Source organism: Bemisia tabaci, chromosome 9 (genome assembly GCF_918797505.1).
Source record: "Bemisia tabaci chromosome 9, PGI_BMITA_v3".
NCBI lineage: Eukaryota > Metazoa > Arthropoda > Insecta > Hemiptera > Aleyrodidae > Bemisia > Bemisia tabaci.
Genome location: NC_092801.1, coordinates 34,511,717 through 34,538,117, shown reverse-complemented (window position 1 = coordinate 34,538,117; position 26,401 = coordinate 34,511,717). Strand labels below are relative to the sequence as shown.

The 26,401-nt window shown below is 40.1% G+C and overlaps 3 protein-coding genes across 3 annotated transcripts; all 3 read right to left on the bottom strand.

Annotated features, from left to right (window-relative positions):
* Positions 1-190: 190 nt before the first annotated feature.
* On the bottom strand, positions 191-5,855 carry LOC109036073 (uncharacterized). Its single transcript, XM_019049997.2, has 3 exons — positions 5,238-5,855; positions 2,725-3,030; positions 191-1,223 (listed from the first exon to the last, which is right to left on the bottom strand). The coding sequence occupies exons 1-3, from the start codon at positions 5,286-5,288 to the stop codon at positions 948-950; spliced, it is 633 nt and encodes a 210-aa protein (XP_018905542.2). The 5' UTR covers positions 5,289-5,855; the 3' UTR covers positions 191-947.
* A 2,654-nt stretch (positions 5,856-8,509) lies between these two features.
* Positions 8,510-12,972, bottom strand: LOC109036115 (uncharacterized). The gene is made up of 3 exons (XM_019050067.2): positions 12,701-12,972; positions 10,273-10,584; positions 8,510-8,948 (listed from the first exon to the last, which is right to left on the bottom strand). The coding sequence occupies exons 1-3, from the start codon at positions 12,752-12,754 to the stop codon at positions 8,691-8,693; spliced, it is 624 nt and encodes a 207-aa protein (XP_018905612.2). The 5' UTR covers positions 12,755-12,972; the 3' UTR covers positions 8,510-8,690.
* A 5,798-nt stretch (positions 12,973-18,770) lies between these two features.
* On the bottom strand, positions 18,771-24,617 carry LOC109036118 (uncharacterized). The gene is made up of 3 exons (XM_019050073.2): positions 24,474-24,617; positions 21,862-22,214; positions 18,771-20,526 (listed from the first exon to the last, which is right to left on the bottom strand). Exons 1-3 carry the CDS (start codon positions 24,525-24,527, stop codon positions 20,406-20,408), a joined length of 528 nt encoding a protein of 175 aa, XP_018905618.2. The 5' UTR covers positions 24,528-24,617; the 3' UTR covers positions 18,771-20,405.
* Positions 24,618-26,401: the final 1,784 nt, after the last annotated feature.

The following is a 26,401-nucleotide window of genomic DNA, read 5'->3' as shown; positions in this document are numbered from 1 at the left end:
CCGTTTTGAAACTCGAAAAAAACCATCAAATGAACGTGCCAGCGGGGGAGGGGTGCATAAGACGCATTTAATCGTGTTGAACACATTCTTTGGGAAAGCCCTGTCAACACTACTAGCAAAAGTTCACGAAACTTTGCGCGAAAGTTAAGTTCCGTAAACCTATCTCTGTGTGGACAAGGCATTGTTCATTTGTGAGAAATGAACTACAAAATTAAGAAAGAACAAACATAAATGTGATTTAATAATTTTAACTTCCTCCGCCGTGCCGCGCTGACCAGACTGTGTTTGGCGCAATGTGTGAAGTATTCATGTAGTCTTGTAGGCACTGTGCGTTTCACGCTGCGCCTACCGCTGTTGACCGTATTGTGTTTGACGCAATGCGTGAAGTATTCACGCAATCTCGTGGGCGCTAATATGTGTTACATGTCGACCGCCGCGCCGAGGGCTTCTCCTTTCCATCTCAAGTCCTCGTCATCATTTCTCTCTGCGCCGCGCCGCTCCAGGCCAAATTACGTGTTTGGTTTCTCTCTTGACTCAACTAGTTGAAGGTGCGCAGTCTTTTGTATCGCCGAAATACGACAAAATTAGAAATTAATATACTCTCAGGAAATGAGAGAGTTTGTCACCTTTTCTTGTTTGTAATTTTATTCTGAATCCGATTTTGTGTACCTGCTTTAAAAAAAATTGCAAAATTTGCCGCCCCCTAATTTTGCCGCCACGGGCCGCGGCCCATGTGGCCACCCCCTTAATCCGGCCCGGATGAAAAGAAAAAACGATTGCTGAGAGAAACATTTTATTGATACGACATAAACTTCCTCATGAAATTGTGGGTGTTTTAAAATCCCTTTCAACAATATTTTATAGCCACAAAATTTCAAGGATGGTCGATATAATCGTTACACTAGGCTTGCTTCGCAGTTTGCAAAACCGATAATCATCGGCAAAAGTCACCACCACCAGGAAGATCGTTGACTGGTTCCCTTTTCCAACTCCCGTTTCAAGCTAGCTTGCTTTTCTTTCTGCCATGTCTCTACTTCTGCCTCGGTCTGTCCGGTGTTTTTGGCCCAATCTTTGTTGAACTGTTTGATCTCGGCTGAGGTCATGAGCTGTCCGTTCGGGATTTTGACGTTCACGAACCATCTTGCACCATCGGGTGTTTTCTGGTACATGGCCTCGGGGGTCTTCTCTTTCAGGTCCGCGATGAGTTTCTTCCCGTGGTAGATCTGAAAGGAGTTCATCTCTATATAACTATTGGGATGAATTTCTGATTTCGGCAAACATGTATTGTGTTCTATTGCGGTTATTTAGTTATTATTTACCATTTGCAAATTTACTTTTTTATTGGCATCGAAAGGAAAAACGCGTATTTCATTTGTTTCGAAAAGTGCCTGGCTCCTAAGGTCAAGAGCGTTCATCCTACACCATTAGACAAAAATGTAAGCCAATGAGTTCAAAATTTATTTTATTTCAATACTTTTAGCCACCGGGCACTCTTTAGAAAATGAGTAATATGCGCCTCGAATTCTTTCCTTTCACCGAGAATTTGACTTTGGTCATTTTATTATTTATATATTTATTTATTTATCACATACCGGGCTGAAGCCCCAACAAAATAAAATAATACATAACATAACATAACATTATATTTAACGTTCGATAACATTTTGTTTCCCGGATTATTTGGTCTTACTATGTTGTGTGTTGAGCCCTTCCTATGATGTTGAACATGATTTTCAAACGGGAAGATGGAGATAGGGTGCATAGTTGTTCCATAATTTTGCTTTTTTGCAAGAACTGAGAACATGTTGGATCTGAATTTTGGATTGACTTCTTCCTCGGAAGTACGTTTTGTGAACTGCAGACTTCAGCCAACTATGGCTCTGATTTTCTTTCGCATTTATTAGTTAGATAATTGGGTGTATTTAGTCTCAAAATTTTCACTAAGCACTCCACTAAACTTTGCAATTAATACCTTAATTGAACCGATTATTTTCTAAATCACGTGCGCACCGATCTCTATTTTGGTGGTAAAGCGGTTGTTTTTTCTTCGATTTCTCTAGTATAATCAATCATGTTTAATTTCAAAATATCCTTCTGAAAGAACATGAATTTTTAGGGATTCGAAGGTGGTCCAAATAGCGAATAAAACAGTTTTTCTTGTTTTTTTTTTTTTTTTTTTTCGAATTTGAAATTTTGGCGCCTACGTGATTTAGAAAATAATCGGTTCAATTTTGGACACCGGAAAAATGACGATTAGATCTAGAATCCAGACTCAGAAAAAAATTCACGATAAAAAACACTCTTGATTCAATCGGACTTTCTGCTAGAGGAGGCTCGGCTCTTCAATTCAACGAAAAATCGGATTGAATTAAGAGTATCTTTTCTTGTCAAGGTTTCAAGAGTCTGGACTCTAGATCCAAGCGAATGTTTTTTCCAGTGAGGAATATAATCCCTTCCCCCGTGAGTGGTCTCTTATCATGCACTGGAAAAAAAAACACATTGGATCTGGAGTCCAGACTCTTAAAAACATCAACAAGAAAAATACTCTTGATTCAATCAGATTTAAGCTTAAATCAAGAACCAAGCCTGTTAATTTGAACGGATTTCCTTTTGATTTAAGCTTAAATCTGATTGAATCAAGAGTCCTATTTCTTGTCAATGTTTTCAAGAGTCTGGACGCTAGATCCAATGTGTTTTTTTTCCCCCCAGTGTGAGTGAACAAACCTTGGAATTGCGTATGGTGACCCCCTCGTTGGCATTGAGACTGTGCAGCACGAAATCTTTCTCGTCATATTGGAAAGAGTTGTGTCCGATATTGACGTGGGTATCGCCGGAATGGGTCACTCCGCCCATGTTCCAACCACCACCGCCGAATAGACTGCTGCCACCGAAGCCGAAGAAACTGAGGAGACCTCTAGGGTGAAGTGTGTACTCATTGCTATCCGTAGCTACGTTTTGGGGGCCAGAGAAGTGAGTTTTGAACTGGATTGCCTCTGGCGCCTCGGCGTTTACCAGCACAGTGGACGTCGACTATAATGTAAAAATAATGGAGCAGTTTTTGCATTTCTTTCAATAAAAAAGTAAGGATCGAATTGATGGTTGTGCTCTTTGAACCGTCCCATACCTCATAGAAAAGGCATGATTGTTCACAGATTTACTGTCATTCACATTGCGATTGAAAAGGTATTCGAAGAGGTATCATACAAACGACATTTTTTCACCGATGAAATTTTCAAAAAAAAAAAAAATTGTAAGTAAGTCTTCGCGGAAAATTGCAAAGAATTTTCCCTAACAATGACAATAACTACAATATAAACTACTGTAATTTATAAACTATATATTTATTAACTACAATACAAAAACTATTGTAATTATTAAAAGTTTGGAGGTAAGAACGACGAACTATACTTTAAAATTATCGCAGTAATAGATCTACACAAACAATATATTTCGTGTACTATCAAATAATTGATATTCCTGGCAAAGGTCTATTTTTAAATATTACACTTTAAATATTTTACTGAAGACTTGGAAAAAGAGTTCCTTTGACGATGCTATGTAATGGCCTCCTGAATCACAATGTGAACATTACGGGACCCTGCTAGGAAGGGGAGCTTTTGGAGGAACGAATGTGAATATGACATAAAGCCGTGAATCTCGTTCGAAGTACAATGGAAATGTGTCTAGCCCGGTGAAATACGAACAATAAATAAAGCAGAAGGTTCAAAAGTTCCTAGACCAGAAAGAATTTGAAGGCGTTTCATAGACCAGAAGGAATTTGAAGGCGTCGAAAAATTCAAGTGTCTCGGCAATATGTTGGATAGCGAAGCAAAAACAACGACAGGAATTAAAGATAGGATACACGCTGGAAACCGAGCCTATTACGCAAACCTGAAGATGCTAAAGAGAAAATTGTTGTCCAGGAGAAAAAAGATGCAAATTTACAAAACGTTAATGAGACCAGTAGTAACGTATGGTGGTGAAACCTGGACCATGACAGAAGGGGGCCAGCACATGCTGAGGCGATTTGAACGAAAAATTATTCGGAGAATTTATGGAGCGGTGAAAATCAATGAAGAATGGCAAATTAGAAGCAACCAAGAAATAGAAATGATCCTAGAAAATGAAGATATCTTAAGGTTTAACACATCGCAAAGGATAAGCTGGCTTGGTCAATTGGTCATGTACAAAGAATGGAAGAGGAAAGGATGCCGATGAAGGTGCTGAAAGCTAAATATTGCCAGCAAGAAAGAGAGGAAGACCTAGCTGGGCTTCGGTGGCTAGACGGAGTTGAGCAAGACCTGAAGAAAATGCAAATAAAGAATGAAGTGAAAAAATCGAAGATAGGGGATGTGGAGGGGAATCGTTATGGAGGTGAAAGCCCACCCAAGGCTGTAGCGCCGTTAGTAAATGTAAATGTAAAATGTAAATGTTTAAAAGTTATGTGTAGGCTTGAACATCCCCCAAAACGCCTGCAATTACCCGTGTAGGCAATGAGCGCATCCGGAAAGCACGAATAGTTGCTATGCGTTGAAATTGTCGCAATACAATGCTGTTCACTGATTCGAGCCATTAACAGCTGCCCGTGCTTGAATTCACGTGCAAACATTTTGATTCATTCGATTTGAAGATATCTTTTTAATTTTGTGATTTTGAATCCGTGAAACATTTCGTATTTTCTTAGAGAAGGATAATCTAGCTTTACGGAAGAAGATTCAAAAGTAGATCCGCAACAATTGATAAAGTCAAGATTCAGGGATACTTTTTAAAAGACCACAGAACTTCACGTCAAATTGTATTCATTTATACACTAGATATGCCTGTGTGATACTAAAAGTGGTACTCGTATACCGCAAATCAAAAGAAAACACGATTTATGATCTCTTATTGAGCATACTGACGGAGTTATTTTAAGGCGTTTTCCTGTCAAATCCAGCGTATGCATACATCACGTATTACGTAATGTGCAAACGTAGCTTCAAAATGAAAACGTCCTTCGATCCAAAAATTAAGTTGGATGCGTCGATCATCATCTAGTGGATCATTCTCCAAAGACTGAAAATCCACCTTTAGGATTAGCTTTAGGTCGCTAACTTCACTCGATAGGAAAGAGAGAGATTCTCAAAGAGAAAGAAAGAGAGAGAGAAATAAAGAAATAAACACAACGACAAAACTTATATAGAAATAGGTTTGAGTATACGCTTTTATATGTGTTTCCACAGAAAAGGAATACCCACCAGCAAAACAGCCCCGGAGAGGAAGACCAAAACAAGTGACATAGAAGACATCTCCCGGGTCGCGATGGAACACCCAGAACTCGATGAAACTGCCCGCGTAGCTGCAGACCAACCGTGCGTCAATATTAAACTTAGAGCTATTTTAATTTGTTAAGAAAAACCAAAATCACCAATCAACGAAAAAAAGTGCGTTGGAGGTTTTACATGGTATGTTGCCCGTGTCACAGCGACAAGTTTCGAACACTTCTAGTGGGTTCAACGGTATACGTAGATCCTTATATGGGCCATGACCTTTGCCAGCGAAGAATTTCCGTGACGTTGTGTACCTCCAAAGGTTTTTTAGGTCGCTCTTGGCTGCGTAATCAAGGGGTAAAATAGAATGAGGGGTCGAGAGGATAGGAAGCGAGAATACGTCATTAACGTAGCTACATTTAAACGTTGTAAAACTTCCACATGTACATCATATTTTGACCATGAAACCACAAGGGGAACCTCACAAAAAGTCAAATAATTTTCTTAAGATTGAACATAGGAATCGGCATATTTGGATGTACATTCGACGGTCGCTATCTTGTAAAAAATTGAGATGTTTCGATGAATGTTGCAACTTTGGAATGAATTAACGTTTCTTGGTCGGAGAAACGACGGATGTTACATTTGGTTTCGATTGAATGAGGAAAAAATATCTTTATGAGCATGTGAAAGCACGAGGAAAGTCTGCACTATGAATCCTCTAAAAAAACAGGCTCAAAAAATATTCCCGTTTTTTCGGAGCGGGAGCACCGATTGACGTACATAAAGGTATGAATCATCCTTTTAAAGGCTCCATACTCATTTATATTTTCTAAATTTTACTCTCGAACTTTCCGATGATCGTCATAAAATTTCCGCCGATTCAGTGTCATCTCGTAGTATTAGATGCGGGGTAAAATTGTTATTTTTCCGGGCTAGGTTCGCTTCATGTCTCAGGCTGAGACTGACTATGCAGTTAGGCCCTGGTAAAAATTGGCGATAAGAGCTGCGTTTCAAAATACCATGGGAATTCTTGTAGCCGGCTAAAGAAGGCGCCAGAAAATCATATAGCTGGCTGTAGAATGCGGAGAAAATCATACGGCCGGGCTATAGGAAGCGATAAAAAATTATGCAGCCGGGCTATAGTTCCTATCGCTGGGCTATACACTTTATCGTCTGGGTGTTGCTTTTTCGCCATCGATTATAAAAGGCTATTGTGTAGAAATTCGTGTGCTTTGGAAATCATTAAGTTCGATACGGAACCACCTTAATACTTACAAAACACACATTATATTTTCCTTAAATACATATTTTTTTCTATCAATTGAAATGAGAATAATCCATACAGGACGTGCAAACATTTCAAAATCATGAGTTGAATAACGCTGACTCCGTCAGATTAAATATTAGAGCCTAACACAAAGCGGAACGGCGACGCACTGGCGCCTTACAAACCTAACAGGGATACTTCACGCATTGCGCAACGCGTGAAGTATCCCTGTTAGGTTTGTAGGCGCCAATGCGTGTTTCGCGCTGGCTGCCCGCCTGCCACGGCGCTTGAAGCAACTATTTCACACCAGAGGTATTGCACAGTATCATACGAAACTGAAGGCGCTCTAATATATTAGTAATGGCAGGCATCCATCAAAAGTACGGAGCTTTCCTCGCAAAATAAATCAAGACACTACGGCCCAAAAAGAGAGCAGTATTCCAAAAACTCACCAAGTCCTAGCATCCGAAATTAGTAACGTTTAGCATACACTTTATCGCCAGGCTTTTGCTTAGTCGCCATCGGCTATAAAAGGCTTTAAGAAAGTGTGTAGCTGGATACAAAACGCAGTTTCCGACTTGGGTCCCGTTCTCCAAAAAAATATCCGACTTGGGTCCCGCGGTCAATTAAGGAGATCCGACTTGGGTCCCAATGCATGTTAACGAGTTCAAAAACCTCCTCGGGGAGCCATCAGACCATAATCACGTTGAGAAAAGTGACTCTGACCTGCGTAGAGAAAAATTCAGTAACGGAGTGAAGATTCGAGCCACTGACGATGCACATATCTGTGAGCCTCCACGGAAAATTATACACAATTCACAGGAAGCGGAGGATTTATACGTATTTACACCTAAGGATTTGACCTAATTCGAAAAAACGTACATTTTGCTCCATATAGAAGCTATTGAAAATCTTACAGCCGGCTGTAAGTCTATGGTATTTTGGAACACAGATTCTACTGCCAATTTTTACCGGTAGGTATCGAATTTAACATTAAAAAAAAAATAAGTAAATAAATAAGACAATGAGTGATGGAGAAACGGATACTTCTCTAAAATCGATCGGAATCTGCATGACAGACTTTAATAGAATACAATTGAAATACACCTTGAACAGCCATGAAGGGGTTTCTGAAAAAAGCTGAAGGAAGAACGTTATGTCTGCGCAATGCAAATAGTTCGGTTCTTTAGCCAATGAACTTTAATCGGACGTATTTTTGCTAAACAGAGCTGTAAACGAGTAGTATAGATAAGATGTGCTCGTTGAAGCTGTTTCAGAAACAATGTTAGAGTGGGCGTGGTTTCCTTTCGAGAGATGGAAAAGCGGGATTTTAAATTCTACCAAACGGAACTATGTATCAGCCAACTGAATGCGGCACTCATGAACCATGGACGTGTGACAAGAGCGTTAAGGACAGGGCTCATGAGTTAAAGACTCTTGACGTCGATCCGGACACCGAATCTGTCACCGCTGACGTCACTGGCGCTTTATAATTCCCGTTCATTCTTACGGCCCTCGACTAACGAGCGCACCCCTTTTACCCCACCTGTCTGGAAAAATACGTCCAATTGGCGTCAGGGTGGAATATAATCGTCGACATAATTACCATGACCAACTGAAGGCAATTCTTCGGTAAACACTGGAAAAAAAAACACATTGGATCTATAGTCCAGACTCTTGAAAACATTGACAGGAAAAAATACTCTCGATTCAATCGGATTTTTGCTTGAATCAAAACGGAAATCCGCTTAAATTAAGAGGCTTGGTTCTTGATTTAAGCTAGATTCTGATTGAATCAAGAGTACTTTTTCCTGTCGATGTTTCTAAAAGTCTGAACTCTAGATCCGATTTGTTTTTTTTTTTTTTCCCAGTGAATTTTACAATCGTCAGTTCAGATTCGCAGTAAAAGGAGGGAGAGTAAATGAAGGGGAAGCGATCAGTGATGATGCTATAAGCGCTATGGGGGAGTCACAAAATAAGAAACGCTTGCTGAAATGATGAGGTTTATTGATAAGACTTGTAACGACACACTTTCTTTGAACTGCAGCTGATAGGAAGCTCTTATCGGTTACTTAAACACGAAAAATCTTAAAGCAGAGAATTATATCCGTAGCGCGGGACCTGATTCACAGTGCACACAACTGGGAGGGAACGATAGGGGTCGAAGAATGTTACCACCACCAACTGGAAGGACTTTCTCGCGATGATGACGGGGGGACACTTCTTGCGGATTGTCCCTTTGGTGACTTCGATCCTCCGGTCTGCTTCGCCCAGTCTTTATCGAATCGGTTCTCCTCCGCTTTGTTCATCTTCCGTCCGCCCAGGAGTTTGGCGTTGGTGTACCATCGTGCACCGTCGGGTGTTATCTGATACGTCGGTGTAAGGGCCTTCTTCTTCGTGTCCGCGACTAGTTTGTTACCAAGATAGATCTGGAAACACGCTACGTTTAATTTGATTTCAAGAATCAGGTATCATGGGCGAATACAAAAGGGGGCTGATTGTTGAACTTCACAGACAAAGCTATAGACGCAGAAGACAAAGGGGATATGGAGGTATTCTATTGGTGGAAGCTGATGGTTGCTATGGACAAAGAAGGCCTAGTTAATGGACTAACTAAGACAGCCCACGAGAGAGCCTGTACAGTTCGTCCAAACTTTTCTCCCTCATTCTATAGGTACTAACTATTTCAACCAATGGGATTGCTCCATACTTTCTATGTTTTCTAAGAATATGTCAACTAGACCGCAATCTCGCGCCCGATAAAAGTAGTGTTCGGAAACCGCTATCTATTGGGAAAATAGTTATAGTTAATAGTTTAGGGGAAAATCCTTTCCCCTAAACAGAAACTTCGCGGATGTTTACGTGACCCAGGCTTAAAAGAACAATTTGTTCGCAGTAGTACCGGGAAAATCATTCCATGTCATATTTTAAAATTCAAAGAATCTTCGCTGCCCCAGTCTCCGTAGAGATGTTGCCTCATTAGTTCCTCGTACTATGTACATGCAAATTGGCAAAAGACTGAAGCTTCTTTAGGCGAAGTTTATACAAACTACGATAGCTTTTTTGCGTGTGTTAATGTCTGCTGTACGACCACTCACAGTCAAGCTACAATGGAGATGTTGCATGTGTGAGGGATTTGCGATTTGACTATTGATTCTTACGTAAAAGTTCGCGAGGAACACGATGGTGCCACTGGTTTTCTCTGAAATCATCTCCTAAGCTCAGAAAAAGCTCTCAAAGTGAGGCTAAAATGGAGGGGATACCCCACCCTATCCTGAGAGTCCACCTCCACATCAAGACAAACTCTCCGTGCAAAGATAGGGAGCAAATACATTAGCAGGGTTGTCGTGTTTTCAGTTTTAGAGTCCCCAAATAAAGTGGCAGCCCTGTCAATGTATTTGCTCCCTATCTTTGCATGGAGAGTTTGTCATGGAGTTGTAGACGTGGACTCTCAGGATAACGTGGGATATCCCCTCCATTTTGGCCTCAACTTGAGAGCTTTTTTTGAGCTTGAGAGTTGATTTCAGAGAAAACCAGTGGCACCATCGTGTTTCTCGCGAACTTTTACATAAGAATCAACAGTCAAATCGCAAATTCCTCACACATGCAACATCTCCATTGTGAAAGTAATTGCATTTTCCCCTTGCAATTGGAAGATGGGCGCTTGGCCTGCACCCCCGGAAGATGTGATTTCGATTAAAACAGGCAAGCTCCGCTTTATCGCGTTCGTCGTAGGATCTCGAGAAAACTGACCTTGTTAGCTTTCACGAGGATATCTTGATGAGCGTCGAGAGCATGGATGATGAGGCCGTTGGAATCCCACTGGAAGCTCGTGTCCCCAAAGTTGACGACAGTATCGCCAGTGTCGGTTACACGACCGATGTTCCAGCCGTCTTCGTCGGGGTCGCTGAAGAAACCTCCAAAACCGAACAAGTCGAATAGGCCTCTGCTTCGAAGTGAATGATTCTCGTTCTCCATTTCTGCGTCTTGGGGGTTGAGGAGGTTCGGATCTATTTTCACTCCCTCCCTTGGCTCCACGGCACTAGCGAGGGGGCTGTGCGCCACCTGTAATGTACACGGTATAACAGTTGGACGCTTTTCTGCTAAACGGAACTATAGACGAGTGGGACAAATGAATTAGTGAGTTCGAAAACACACCAACTCGGGTTTTTTTCGATAATCGCTTTTTTACGAATTAGTAACACTTATGGATAGAAGCATCTGCACGCTAAAGGAAATTTCGAAATTGCAATCGGAAGTGCTTGAAACAGCGACGGGACAAGGGAAAAATCGAAGCAGTTTATTGGAAATACCAATTTTTGGCCATTTCAAGGGAAACGGGTAACCATCCGATTTTTCAGTTTTCTATTTTCGGTTCAGTATACCTTGTACCAACAAGTTATATAAATATTCAAGCGTTATTCAGGTCGAAAAATATAAATTTTTCAGGACAGACTTTAAAAATTCAGCATCTGAAAGTCGGTGAGAACGAAAACACACCAACTCGGAAATTTTTGAACGCTTAATTCTCTGTCATCAAACACGGTGTATCGATTTCAACTTGGTGCTTTACAAAGTCTCTGAGTACTTGTCCTTTGGCACCAAAAAGGTTTTTCTTAAACTAACTTCTCCGCCCGCTGCGCAGTTTTAGGTGTTTCCTGAACAATTTTTCTTTTCCGAGTCGGTGTGTTTTCGAATTCACTGATTCAAATGGGGTGTGCTCGAGCGGGATGTTACATTCTGTCAGCCGGAACTATGTACCAACTAAATGCGGCACTCATGAGCCATGGACATATGAGAAGAGCCTTGTGGACAAGGCTCATGAGTTTAATACGGCGGACGGCCGACCGCGGCGGCAGCTACGTCACCGCTGACGTCATCAGCGCTTTACAATTCCCATTCATTCTTACGGACCTCGACTGACGAGCACACCCCTTCTTTCCGACCTGTCTCTGATTCCGATCGCCAGGAATACGTCCAGTTATGAAGTTCTTTTCGGCACAAAATAGCGAGATTTCTCGCTCACATTACCTAGGAAAATACACCATACGATAGGCTGAAAGCAGGACTATTCGTGTTAAAAAGAAGTATGTCCAGAGAATATACAGGCTTTACATTTTCTTTTAAATTTATTCGTAATCCGTATTTTTACTTTCTCGCTTATTCCCTTGCGGATTCTTTTAGTTTAGTTCTTCATCCTAAAAGACATGGTTTTCGTTATATAAATTGTTTTTAACATGAAATTTTGAAGAGAAAACACATATCACAATACTTTAGTTCACAACTTGTCTTGTGTTCTATCATCCGAAACTTCCTATAGTTCAGCCCAAGTAAACATCAGGGTACTGAAGAGTTCTGTCGATAAGAAAAAATGGTCGATTTCTTTAAAGGAAATGTTGATGTCAACTTTGAGAAAAAATAAAGGTTGCTCAACTTTGACCGACAGTTTACCTTCAGAAGGCTACATAAGGACGAGACATTGCATCGATGTATTGATGCGAAGGGTCGGTTAAGTATTCCCTTCCGCAAGCATACTCGCGTCTCAGTGGCGTGGCGTGCTTTGCGATGTATCGATTGTTATGCCATTTAAACCCATGGTAAAGAATCGATCATTAAGGTGTTCGCTGCGAACACCCTGTTTATCGATCCTTTTCCGTAGCGTTAAATGGCATAACAATCGATATATCGCAAAGCACGCCACGCCACTGTCGTGTCTATCAATGCGAATAACGCATCATGCCAGACCACTGACGCAGGTAACTGAACTGAACTTTTTACGTGCTTAGTGAAAGTCGTGACGGTAACTAAGTGTTTTACGTAGATATCAACGGTCGTGACGATGTTCCATGGGTTGCTGGGCAAGAAACCGGGGAAACTTTTTATGTGCAGTGCGTTAGCACGAAACGATATCGTTCTAAATATGACTGTCACAAGATTCTGAGGATCATTAGGGAGAGATTAGCTTAACTTCTACAATGAGAAAATTGATCCACCGAATGGTAGACGACAATTATAAATACATGTCCAGTGCGTTAAAGTTTCCTCGAAGATATCGAAATACTGAAGTACTTATGTTCCCGGGGAGACTCATGTTAAATAAGAGACCTTGGTATAAACCTACCCCGAAAAATGTCCGGGAAATACAGATTTAGGACCAAACTGCTAAAAAAGAGCGACTCACCAGTAATATGATCCCGAAAATTAAAACTGTAACTTGCGACGGTAAAGCCGCCATCTTTCAGCCCTGGATAACACTAAGAGGTATAGAAAAATGACCGCCTATTTGTAGGCCGATTGTGCGTTGGTAGAATCTAAATCATCTGCAAGATCACACGTGGATTGATTCAAATTTTCCAGGAAAAGTTCGGGAATAAATTAATGGAAGCAAAAGTGCTTTGACGCTGGAAGGAAATGGTTAGCATGAGTCGCACTTGGCACGTTAAAGGCTCTGACTCCTCTGAAAGATCGAACGTAAATGGATTCCAATTTTCTCGGAAATATAAAAACTAAATTAATAGAAGAAAAAGTGCATTAACTACGGCAGACTGTTGATTGCGTGTATCGCGCCTTACATGAACGTGCTAATGCCAAAAGGAACTATGTATCACGCAAACCTTTAGCACATAGTTCCTTTTAGCATAAACACGTCCACATGTTCATGCGATGAAATGACACTTTCTTCCCCGATGCGTAGCCTTGGCGATGCGATGGGTTTAAGTAGTTTTGTCTCTGTTGCAAGATTGAAAAGGTATACAAATTGCTCTTCGTGTTTGAGCATTTATCACAGAGCAATTTAATATGATCAAGCAACGGTGAGCTTGATTTTGATTGACAGGAGAGAAAAAGAACTTGATGAGTGCTTGAACAAACAAGATGAACTCGAAACAGAAAATTTAGAAAAAAAGGAGGTAGAGGGACTCAAAAAAATAAAAATTTTAAACTATTTCTGTGATTGTAGAGCAAAACGGTATGAGTAATGAGTCCGTTACGAGAAATTTCGCTCAATTTTCCCCCCAAAAAAGTGCCCTCAATCAAAACGTCCACCATCTACTAAAATCGTTGTTGTTCCATTATCTCGTCCCAACTTATTCCTTATTTCACAAATCGAATAGGGTTCGCTCTTTAACACTTTTTAGGAGTCATACTGTTCGAGTCCCGATTCCCTTTCTTTATCTCTACTTTACCCATGAAATGTAAAGGTGCTTGAGGAATGAGCTATGCAAACAAAATCCAACTGAGGTTTAGCGGGGACAGGATAAGGTAAATTTTTTTAGAGTAATGACTCACACCTTATAGACTCAACAGACATACCTATTCATCGCAAAAATTACTACCTTGCCCGATCAAATAGTAGTGCAAATAAGGCTTAAAAACAAGGAAAGATTTACAATGCGATTTTATTCTTGAATTAAGAACAAAATCGCTAACAATTTAAAAACTCAAACTTTCCTTACTTAATTATTTGTCCGGAAGACGTTTCGGAGGGTCCGCCACCCTCTTTCTTCAGCAGTGATAGTACGACTTTCCTAAGCACAAACTAGTTGCACTGAAGAGAAATTTTTTCTCACCTGAACAACTAGTTGGTACTTAAGAGAGGAATGTTTCCGTTTCTCAGCACCAAATAGTTGCTCGGAAGAGAAAACATTTCTCTCGTAAACAACCATTCGATGCAAAGGAGAGATATGCTTTCTCTCCCGAACAACTAGTTCAGTTGGTGCTTAGGAGAGAAAACATTCCACTATTCGCGTACCCAAATTCGGGGCAGCAGATTCTCTAAGGGCGGCACGAGGTCTAACAGCGGGAACGTAGTCGGGTGAGAACATGGTGTGCAGATTCCAAATAATGGCGCCGTGTCCTCCCTACCGCGCGTAGTTTTGATACAAAGGTCGAATAATCCTTCCTCGGAGTGGAAGGTTGTTCCCTGATACGATTATAGAGGGATTTAGGGTAACAAAAGTTTCTCACCTACACAACCAGCCAGTGGAGAGGAGAGGAATACTTCCTCTCCTAGACATGAACCAGTTGCTCAAGGTAGAGATGTTTTCTGTCCTGAACAACTTCATTCTCAGGAAAGGGTCTCAGGGCTCACGTCTTTTGGCACATAGTTCCGATTCGCAGAAATACGTCGAAATAAAATAAGCGCAGCTGCAGTTACACGCCCACAAATTGGTGTTGGAGCAGTTCATACATTTTTCATCAAATTCAAAGCACTTTCGGAGAATTCACATTGAAGGATGCACTTCTAATAATTTAAATCCACTGACGCCGCGAATCGAATTATCGCGGGCAATCAAATACGCGCACCCGACATAGCGCCTTCAACATCGTGCAGATACTGCAAACGCTACACCGTTACACATACGATTCGATGTACAAATTGCCTACACTGCGCCTGCTAAATTTTACATCACCGTGTTTCAAGGTGTGCACTATTCACCCGCGTTCTGCGAAGCAACATTAAGTAGTTGCTCGTGGAAAAGATGTTTTGTCTCCAGAGCAAAAAGATGGTGCTTAGGATAGAGGATACATTTCTCTCCTGCAGCCGGATTGTTGAAACTTTAACTGGCTATGTCGGCACGATAAGACAAGACATAGCCCTATCTGCGCCGTCTAATATATCGATTTTCGATTCTTGTCGTGCCGACATAAATTTCAACAATCAGGCTGCTGAGCAACTATTTAGCGCTTAGAAACGGATAAATTCCTCTCTTAAGCACAAACTAGTTGCAACTGGTTTGTTGCAGCAAGGTTTTCAGCATTTCCTCTCAGGTCTGTAACATATTGTAAGTGCAGTAACGCACAGAAAAATTATGAACTTCATCATTACAAGAAAATTCATGACACCATCAACTTTATATATTCCATAACTCCTCACTCATCCCATCTATTTATTCATCTTTTCCTCTCAGATCTGCCAGAGATTCTTATTCCAATAATGCCATGGGCTATGTTCATGTTGAGAGAAATCCCCAAAGACACCGAGGACAAAACCATTTCCTGGCTCTGCATTGTCAAAGCCAATATGACACCTGAGCACAAGGTGCGAATTAAACCATAACCTGTTCATTGTCTCGTCGATGAGAGAAAAATGAAAATCCTCAAGAATTTGTGAATATTGCCATGCTAGTGAAGGTAAACTAATAAGGCCCCTTGCCAAAGTTAGGATTTTTTTTTTTTTTTTTTTTTTTTTTACTGCATGAGGTAAGAACGCTCTACACTGAGAAAAAACTATGGCTTATAAACCTATTAGTGGTAAATATGGAACACCACTAATAGTAGTACCTCTACATATAATAATAGCACATATACCTTAGTTATGGTCTCTGTACCTTAATTAGGTACAGAGACCTTAGTATGGTTCACAGACCGAGAATCATTAGTTTATTTACGACTATTATAGGTGTTCCATATTTACCTCTAATAGGTTTATAAACCATAGTTTTTTCTCAGTGTAGTAGGTAATAAGCATTTGAATGGAAAAGATAAAAACGGCTGTTTTGTGCCGACACATGTTTGAATTACATACCCTTAGCAAAACCTTTTGAAAATCTGTTAGAGTCAAGACATAAAGAACTATGTCATTTTCAACAGGAACGTATGAGTTGGCTCTCAGGTTATTCATTGAAACTTCTTTGATTTTTTTATCAATTTACCCTGAGCAATAAAATCTTATGTTGCATATTTATTAATTAAGGCCCATCCATAAACTATTTACAGACTGTCAATGGCAGCCTTGACGTAAGGATTGAAGTAGGTCATTAAATTTCTTAATTTTTTTTTTTTTTTTTTGACAATTTTTTCATGAAAATATTTTCAGCAAAAAGCCATGTTCAAATTTAAACCATTCGTACTATGGAAACTACGTAAAAATGAATTACTGAACGAAGGAAACAATCATCTAGGCTCTGCGCACGTATTTATTTTAGATTTAATTCATTTTTATATAGATGGACCCAATATCACTACCTAAATTCCGGGCTTACACAAATAAATGTAAATGCAGCACCTGTTGAAATGTTTAATAATGTATGTAATGTTTCTTTCGACAGATGAATCCTGCTTAACTCTCAGTGCTGCTCCATCCAGCACCACTTTAAGCGTTGTTCGCGATAAGATAGGAAAGGATAAAGAAGAAGGTGGGAAAAATGTTTCCGGAGAAGTATCAACATCGGGCGGGATGTTATCCAAACGATCTAATATGCTAATGTCTTTAACTATAATAATGCTTTGAGTCTATGAATATATCTACTGCTCGTCGAACAACCAGGAACACAATTGTGTATAAACAAGGTGTGTTCGTTCAATGTACGAAATGGTAGTGTAAATGGTTCGTTAAATGTAAGTCAAGGATAATAATATCTAAAGATGTACTTAATATTTTATGATTGCAGAACAACAGAGCTTCACTACTGCCGAATGGCTTGTCTACTCCGAATGCGTTCCCCTAAAGGTGGAAGAAATTCCTGCCTTTTTAAAAAGTACGGAAGGAATTGAAGTTGGGAAAAATCTGTACGTCAAGTGTGTGGGGAAGAATTCGTACTCGGTAAAATATTTCCCAGCAGAAGAAGTCCCTGAGGGTTGGACTGTATACGACCCGCAGAATTTAGAAGCAAATGTAAGATAGATATTTTCACGTTAAATTAAGTTAAATTTTATAACACTACTTCCTCGTAACAACTACGATTAGTTGTCCCATTAACTTAGTGTATAAGCAAAGCAGAGTCACGCATAATTAGAAACTCTTGTGCCTTCTCTTTGCCTCTCTTAATTTAAAAATCCAATTTTTTTTATATACATCCATTTTCCAAATTATATGTAAAGACGTTAATAGCCTGTGACGCTGAATGTCTTTAAATAAATTAACTAATTAACTAACTATATAATCTCTTTTGGCACACGTACGTCCAATCAAAATATGATGAGTTATTCCTTCAAAACCAAGAGAAGTTTTTCTGCTGAAAAGTAAACGTTTCAATAAAATTGTTAAATAATCACGATAAAACTGTATAAAATTGTCTGTACATTTAAGCATGAAAATCAGTGAAGGGCTTGATTTCACCCAGCGAGCCTTTAAACCACTTAATATATTTCCCCTTTTACTGTATTTTAGATGGTTGCACACATGTAGTAGCGTTTGTTTGCTGGATGCACCGACAAAGCGAAACTCCGGCAAGAACATCAGCGGAATGCTACTGGAAAAATTCAACTCTTTCTAAAGTTGGCGGCTCCACGAAAGCGTTGAGAATCGAGGAGATTCATTGTGATGCTGTCGGAGGAGGAAAAAAGAATTTTTCAACCCCTCCATTGAAGTTTTAAATAAATCCAGCCCCTCAATTTTAAGAAGCCACTGTGCAGAACAATCCACATATGCCTTGTTTCAATACATGGTGAAGTATGTGCAGACTTCAGAGCCTCGCAGCCCTGACGGTTACATTGAATTTTCACAAAATTCAATGACCGATGCTGAATGTGAGGTTTTGGTGGCTGCATCAGCTGGGCAGTCGAAATCAAGCCTCTAATATGAAGTGAGACGAGGTAGAGTCACAGGCTCAAATATTCAGCAAGCTTCAAGAAGTTCTGGAGACATTAGCCTCGTAAATCTGATTCTAGGCGCGGTCCCTTTCAAGGAAAAGAAAGCCATGACAAGGGTTCGTGACGTAGAGCCAATAGTTTTGAACGCCGTTCAAAAACGATTTAGATATGAAAAATGATTAGAGGAGGAGTGATTTTAAAAACGAAACACCCAATATTTGATGCTTCTCCAGATGCTCATCTAGGAAAGTATATTGCTGAAGTAAAGTGTCTTATGTCCAAAAAACATATAAAAGATACTATGAGAAGTCAGGAGAAAAAGCAACCAATAAATTTAGGGGTCAGATGCAGTTGCAAATGTTCATGTCTGATCGTAGGGAAACATTGTTCTGCGTGGCTGACCCTTCTTTCAGTGAAATTAATAATAGTCCTCAACTTGTGAAAATTGTGAAGGAACTATTCGACCCCAATTTTTGCGACAACATGATGTCTCTCTTGATTTCATGTCTCTTTGTTTACGTCAAAAACGGACTACGTATTGACGAAACATCCTCTGATCTTCAGATAATAACTTCAGAAGAAAATCGAGTTCATCGTATTCTTACGTTTTTCGGAGTGGAATAATGTATTATGCATCTTAATCTCTAAACCTATCCGTGACCCATTTGTATTTTTTGCTTAAGTTTTAAGTTACGGAAAGTTAAATCAAAACACAAGAATAAGATGCTTATAAGAGGTTTTCATTGTGATTTCAAAGCTTATATTTTACGATGACAAAATTTTGCTAGGATTAATTACTTTAATATGAAAATGAAACTTGGAGAGGAATATTTGTGTGTGCCTATTTGGATCCATTCTCGCACTTTGACGGACATTCTATCACAGATATTTAAAGCCATCGTCCTTGCGTGGATAATATATTTTAGAAACCCTGCAACAACGATCTGAACAATGATGTATACGAGGAAGGCAAAAGTTGATCTCGTGGTCAACGCTATTATTCGCCTAACACTGGAAAGAAAAGTTTTTTCGATCCCAAGTCCGGACTCTAAAGAAATTTGACAAGAAAAAATACTCGTGACTTAATAGGATTTTGGCTTGAATCGAGGGTCAAGTCTCTTAGTAACCGGATATCCTTCTGATTCAAGCAAAAATCCGATTGAAAAAGGGATAATTTTTCTTGTCAATCGTTATAAGAGTCTAGACGCTGAATCTAAGAGACTGTATCTTCCGATGAAAGATGCCGGATGAATGTCGGGGTAAAAACTTCGCGATTTTTTGCAAGTGAAGTTACGATTGTGACAGAAAGATGATGATGTAGCCGACGTGCGTTAAAAATCAGCATAGAGCTGAAAATCTCAATACAGGAAAACATCTCATATGAACAGAGTTTTCTCTCAAAGAGATTTGCTGTTAGGTGCAACACTAGTTACGACCATTAGTAACGCACCAAACAGCACATCTGTTTGATGGAAAATTGTGCTCATGTGAGCATTTCCCCTTTTATTTGTATTGTCATTTTCAGCTTCATGAAAATTTTTAACGCACATTGGCTACATCACCAACTTCCTGTCTAAATGACCCATGCGTCTACTGCTATATCAGTTTATGAAGTTAGGATTGCTGAACCGGTTGTTCAACTCTGTGATCATGAGACAGCCGAATCTGTTAAACTTAAAAACACTGAAAAAAAATCCCGGCGTTTTTACGAAGGTCCGTTGGTACCTTTACCATCTCACTTTTTTTACCAATTATTCGTAATTTTACCAAGACAGACTGGTAAGCTTACCTGAAAACCGATATTTTTACTGTTTTTACCAGGTAAGAATACCACTTTTAATGGTAATCAATTCCCGGTAACTTTGCCACTTTATCTCCGCAGTCGATAAAAAATATTGGCGTTTTTACCAAGGTCCAGTAAAATTACCCAGAAAGTTCAATAATTTCACAAAGATTTCTCAATAAAATTACCAATTCCATAAATGGTAATTTTACCCAGAAAAAACTGGGATCAAATAGAACCCTGAATCCTTGGTAATTTTACCCTTTTCTTGGTAAATACACAGAGATTTTTTTTCAGTGAAGTGGCTTTTACACTATGCGGTTTCTGTAAAACATATTATCTTTGGCTATGATGCACGGCCGTTCGTGATGTTACCACCAACTGGAAGAATCTCTTCCCCAGGAAGATCGCCGCCTTGGAAGCCTATTAGCAGCAGCAAGTCTTGCTGTCCCGCGCGCGCTCATTGAATTGGTCCCCTCCGGGTTCTGTCCCTTTTTTCCCGCGGTGGATCCTGTATCATTCTTGTAGACTTTAGCCCAATCCGCCTCAAACTGATCGATCTCCGGCTGGCTCATCGGCTCTCCGACCTGGATGTTGGTGTGCCATCGCCCACCACCGACCGACTTCTGGTACTTGGGCTTGGGAAAGAACTTCTCCCTATCCGCGCAAACCAAATTTTCACCCTCGTAGACCTGAAAAGAAGGAGTTTTTAAATTGCACAGGAAAAAAATTCTCGGCGTTTTTACAAAGGTCCGTTGGTACCTTTACCATCTCACTTTTTTTACCAATTATTGGTAATTTTACCAAGACAGACTGGTAAGCTTACCTAAAAACCGGCATTTTTACTGTTTTTTCAGGGAAGAATACCACTTTTATTGGTAATCAATTCCCTGTAACTTTGCCATTTTATCTCGGTAATTCTACCACAGTCAATAAAAAATATTGGCGTTTTTACCAAGGTCCAGTAAAATTACCGAGAAAGCTCAATAATTTTACCGAGATTTCTCAGTAAAATTACCAATTCCATAAATGGAATTTTACCAAGAAAAAACTGGGATCAAATAGAACCCTGAATTCTTGGTAATTTTACCCTTTTCTTAGTAAATACACCGAGATTTTTTTTACAGTGTGGAGACTCGCGAGTTGCGATCCTTCTTTGCGTATGCTAAAAAATGCGCTAATTTCTCATACGACTTGTGTAGTTAGGAGTGAATTTCAGACTTAAATACGGATGTTCTCATAAGATTTGAAGGCAGTTTTCAGGAAAAGAACATCTTTTCGCCTCTGCAAAAGTTTGTTGCGGACTCTTTTGAAGTTCAATCGAAATAGTATACCATGAAGATGCTGGTTACAGAGAATTTGTATTCTAATCATTGAGTAACCAATGCTTAGGAAATAATTAAACCATACTTATGGGCAATTTAAGAAAAACAACATAGACACTGTACCTTGTTGCCACACCGTTTTCAAATTTAAAAAAAAAAAACTATTTTTGCCATCCCGTTCAAGTGAAAAAAATAAGGCAAGTGACGTTGTTGAATACATTTCACATTTTTTTTTGCATTTTGAATAAAAAAATTTACTTTATTAATATTTTAAATAATCATTTTTTAGTTTCATAAAACTCTTTGGAAATGTTTCTAAAATGACTTCGACTTTAGAAAGTTTTCAAGTTTTTATAAGTGACTTCTAACGCCTTAATAATGTTGTTAATGATCAATAATTGACTTTTAACCATCTTAAAAACGCATAAGCTTCTTCATTGTTTATCTCCGGAAACTTTTCAAAGTCGTTCTTTAGATGTTCAAGTTTTCCCCTGTTTTAAAAACGTCTTGGAAAAACTTAATCGTTTTCAAAGATACTGTAAACGTCTTCTAGGGGGCTATACCCCCTGACGCCTACGCAGTCTAATTCCCGAAGCGCTTCCCGCTTTAGGCGTTACGCGTTACTCTTACGATTTTACGCTAAAGTTTTAAAAACACATATTTTACAGCGTCATTGTACTATTGGGGGAGGCACGAACAAACCTTGTTATTCCTAAATCTGATCGGCACGTTATGTCCACTTTTAAACATGCGCAGGACGAGACCCGTCTGCGAACTGACTTGCAACGACTCGCCGAGAGAAAACCCAGCACCACCGCTTGGATTTTCAAGTTGGTGAGACCGGAGCTTCCCCCACCAGGGTTCTTGTCCAAGTTGCTGAAGCCGCTGAAGACCGAACCGAAAAGACTTGTGAGGCCGAGGCTATCGAAAAGACCTCTGGGTTGGAGCGAATGAACTCCATCATCAGCTCCCGAGACTTGTGGGGAAAGTTCGGAATGTTTGATGTCGGCGGTTTCGACAGGCGACCAAGTGCTTGCAAGTGCGATGTTAGTCACCTGTAACACATCAGCACTGGGCTCCTTAAAATGGAATAGTGTTCTGGGGCCGAATTTCGTCGGTTCTTCTGGCATGGTTACACGCTCAAATTTCCGTCGAATTCCGATCAAAAAGATGACCAAGATGGCGGTCGAGAGTTATCTAGATTGATGAGTAATGGTCCAGTGAATTGAAGTGGTCTGAATCCAGTGGTCAAATTGAGACTCTGATTGATGGAAAAAGACCTGAGGTGAGGATGCGACCAATGAGAGGCCCTATTTGATGGCTCAATGTGATCGTGTAACTGGACCTTGAAATTCATTAAAACAGCGTGTTGATTGGAATAAGCATGAAATAAGCACGGTTGCGTGGAAATCAGATGAAGGATGAGCCCCACAGCTCCATCATCTACCATCAAATTTTTGCAGGCAGCAGAAATTTGATGGTAGATGGTGCGCACCAGTCACCATTTGATCGGAAATTGATGGTTTGAGCATGTAACCATAGCATTCAACACGAAGACGCAACATTCATCGATGAGTCTGTACAGCACCGCCAAACAATATCAGAAGCTTTAAGCCGGACTTAAGTGCGGTCTAGACTCGTATAAACGGTGGAAATGACCGAACAAAATTGGGCATCAGAGCCAGTAATGCTGCGGGCTGGTTGTAGAAATTGGTGGACAAAGCTATATACAAAGATAACAAAAAGGATTATCCTATTCGTGGAAGTGGGTAGTTGCAATGGATAAAGAAGGTAGGTAATAGACTAAATAACGGCAACCCGAGAGACCCTAGACTTGGTCCATCAGTTTTCCCCTTGGTCTATGATAACTACCTGTTCCAACAAATGGGATCTCTTCATGCACCCTATGTCTTTCTGTCTATCAATCTCAACAACCAGCCTGCTGAAAACGAACTTTCTGAAACACATAAGCCTTGATAAATTTCACGTTTTACATTTTTTGGGACCTAGATTTTCTGACGAATATTAGATATTGTTCGTCATTTCATTTAGAACACCTTTATAGGGCTGGACACACGTTCAAAGTGGAGCTTCAAAGTGGTAAACGTTTAGTCAAGTATTGATTGATGACCTTCAAAGGAGAGCGGCCCGCTCTCCTTTGAAGGTCATCGATGCTCTGCGGATCTCAACGTCCATCTAACCTCTCCAAGCGCGCGGCTATTACAATAATAATTTAAGTGCGTCTGCGTAGTGAAAAATTATGGAATTTAATCAGGTCATCGCAAAAGGTCCTGCCGTTTCGACTCTGAAAATTGTCAACCTAGTTAAAAACCCAGTCTCACTTGCTCCTGCAACAACCAATCCATCACCAGGACAGGTTATCGCACAAGGTACAAATCCTGCTGCTTCCAAAGTAAATCAGGTCATCGCAAAAGGTCCTGCTGTTTCAGCTCTGAAACTTGTCAACCACTACAGCTTTTTTAACAAAATTATCACGGTCTATATCCATTTTAATAAAATCAAACTGCTTCAGCACGATCTTTGTTTACATGAAATTTTATGGTTAAGTCTTCAAAGTCGTGTAAACACCGCTACAAAGTGAACACATCAAGGGCCACGTCACCAGTCAACTCTTGGCTAAACGTTTACCACTTTGAAGCTCCACTTTGAACGTGTGTCCAGCCCTATTCGCCAAGTTCACAAGAAAAACTGACCTGAAACCGAAATTCATGAGAGCCATGATGAAACTTGACCTCAACGAGTTGCTTTGCTAGTTTTTTTAACGGTTTATAACGTGCCGCCTGGTGACCAAACATACGCACTGACCTCCGTAAGTCTAGGGCGAATCTGTGTTATACACCTAAAGATGGAGCATGGCTTCGAATTGGCCCTTGTGTACTTTGACGAAAATTCATTGATAAGTTAAGAAAATGTTTTCGAGGGCAAGCTGCAATTTTTCATTTTTTGCAGTTGCCATTTGAAAAAGGGATTTGCATTTGGTACTCCACTCTCTTTTACAAATGTGGCTACTCAAACTTTTGATGAGTCCCAGTAACATAGTTTTTTTAAACCTCTCAGCAATTCAGCACTTCCCAAATTGCAAGCCTCTTTCCGTAAAAGTTATAGAGGTGGTTTGACACTTTGGGATCACCCTGTTCTGTAATATTTTAATTAAATATGTAAAATAAAGCAGCGCATTCAACGGTCGTCAGTAAAATACATTTTCGTAGAGAGTATAAAACGTGACTGAGCCGTGTAAGACTATAGTATTTATAAAACACACTTAAAATATAAGTAAATATGAATGAACCTACCAATAAGACACACGCAAAATACGAAGGTAAAACATGCCTTGGAAGAGCCGCCATGGCTCAGAGCGGAATTCAACACTGCTGCTTTCCAAGACATTGACGAGTAATGGAGGTTGTGCTCAGGCACAAAAAGCAGGCATTAGCTGAAAAGAGATCGCTCCCATTTGCGTATGTTAAACACGCAACTCGCGTTCTCAGAATACTGACTACGTAGTGACAGCTTGTTGGCACCTCTATTTGCTTCCCGCCTTCTTTTCAAAATGAGGAAGTTTCCAAAGCTCTCCGCGCGCAGCGTGACAATCGACCATCGGATTGGGAGAGGGATGGACCGGCCATCTTGTGATGATTAGATTTTTTCTTGAGGTACAGGGAGGAGCTCCGCAACTTGTCCTTCTTCAATTTTTTCCTCGTGCTTCTATTCTTTAATCTTTTCGCTGAATCTCGCCTTGCTTCATGACTATGTTGTGAGCTTTAAGGCTGAAGGAATAAACCTGAAATCGCGCTTCAAATCGTGTATTTTCTTCGTTCTCCCACTGACTTAACACAGCTGCTGAACTTACATAGACTTTAGCAAGGAAGTTCTTCGTTTAATGATGAACTGTTCGTTGAAATGTCCATTGCCGCCCTTTCCTCATCGCAGCATCTTGACTTTACTGTATTATTTAGAGAGATTGTGTTCATCCGTTATTTTTGTAATATAAAATTAACTTAATTATCGTTGCCGCACACCATTTCGATATACGGAAAAAAAAGCATGAGGTTGTTAAATGAAATGGACATTTCCAGTTAATTGTGGTGGTACCCCAATTAATTATGGTAGCATCCCAATTGATTATGTTAGTACCCCAATAAATTAGGTAACTAACCCAAATATTGCGGTAGTACCCTAACTTGAGTTGCGGTACTACCACAATTAATTAGGAATGTCCATGTCATCGAACAAATTGGGGTAGTACCACAATTTGAGGGGATAACCCCTCACTTTTTTTTCCCGTGTAGTGCTAACAAGTAATTCTTCAAAACGCTCTATAGCTAGTGAAGCATAAAACTTCGGTCATTGAGTTCAAAATAGGTGCCAACATTAATAGCACAGTTTTGAAACTTTAAGAAAGGAAGAACCCTAAAGTCCTAAGACGTCCTTATGTAGGTTTCTAAGTTGGGCTCGTGCCCATTTTTTTGAGTTGGAGTCGAACGTTCAATGCGCCCACTGCAGAATGGACAATGTGAAGGGGCCGGCATATTTTCTACAAGAGGAAAAGTTAAACAATTTCGTTTTCACTTTCCTTACAGAATCTGAGGGATCATGTAATGCAAGTTTGAAGATGATTGCAGGTTTCTACATTGGGCTCGTACCCATTTTCATGAGTTGGAGTCGAGCGCTAGCGGCGTGCAATGGAGAATGGACATGAGAAGGGGCTGGCATATTTTCAACGAGTTTAAAACCAGAAAATTATGGGTAATTGCTTGTCGTGGCGTCCAATGCTGAATGGGACAATGTCAAGTTTTTCGCATATTTTCCACGAGTTGAAATGTAGGAAAATTGTGGGTAAACATTCCTCATAGCATCTGAAGGGTCATGACATGCAAGTTTGAAGATGAGTGCAGGTTTCTAAGTTGGGCTTGTACCCCTGTTTATGAGTTGGAGGCCTAGGTACGGGCCGCCGCCTTGTGCCGCTGAAATAAAGGTTACTGAGCATATTGCAAACTTTTAAGAAAAAGAAAATTAAGGACGAGAGCCGAAAAGGGCCTTTTCTTCCATCGGCCTGCGCAAAAAAAAGTTGGAAGGTCGCAGATGCACCAGCCAAAAAGGATCGAATGCACCGAAAAGGGACGCTGCCTTTGAAATGATTTTAAAAAAAATGTAAAAATTAAGTAAAAATCAAAGGTCAAAAATCGGACGAAGAGCGTTACGTAAACTCGAACTGCCCCTT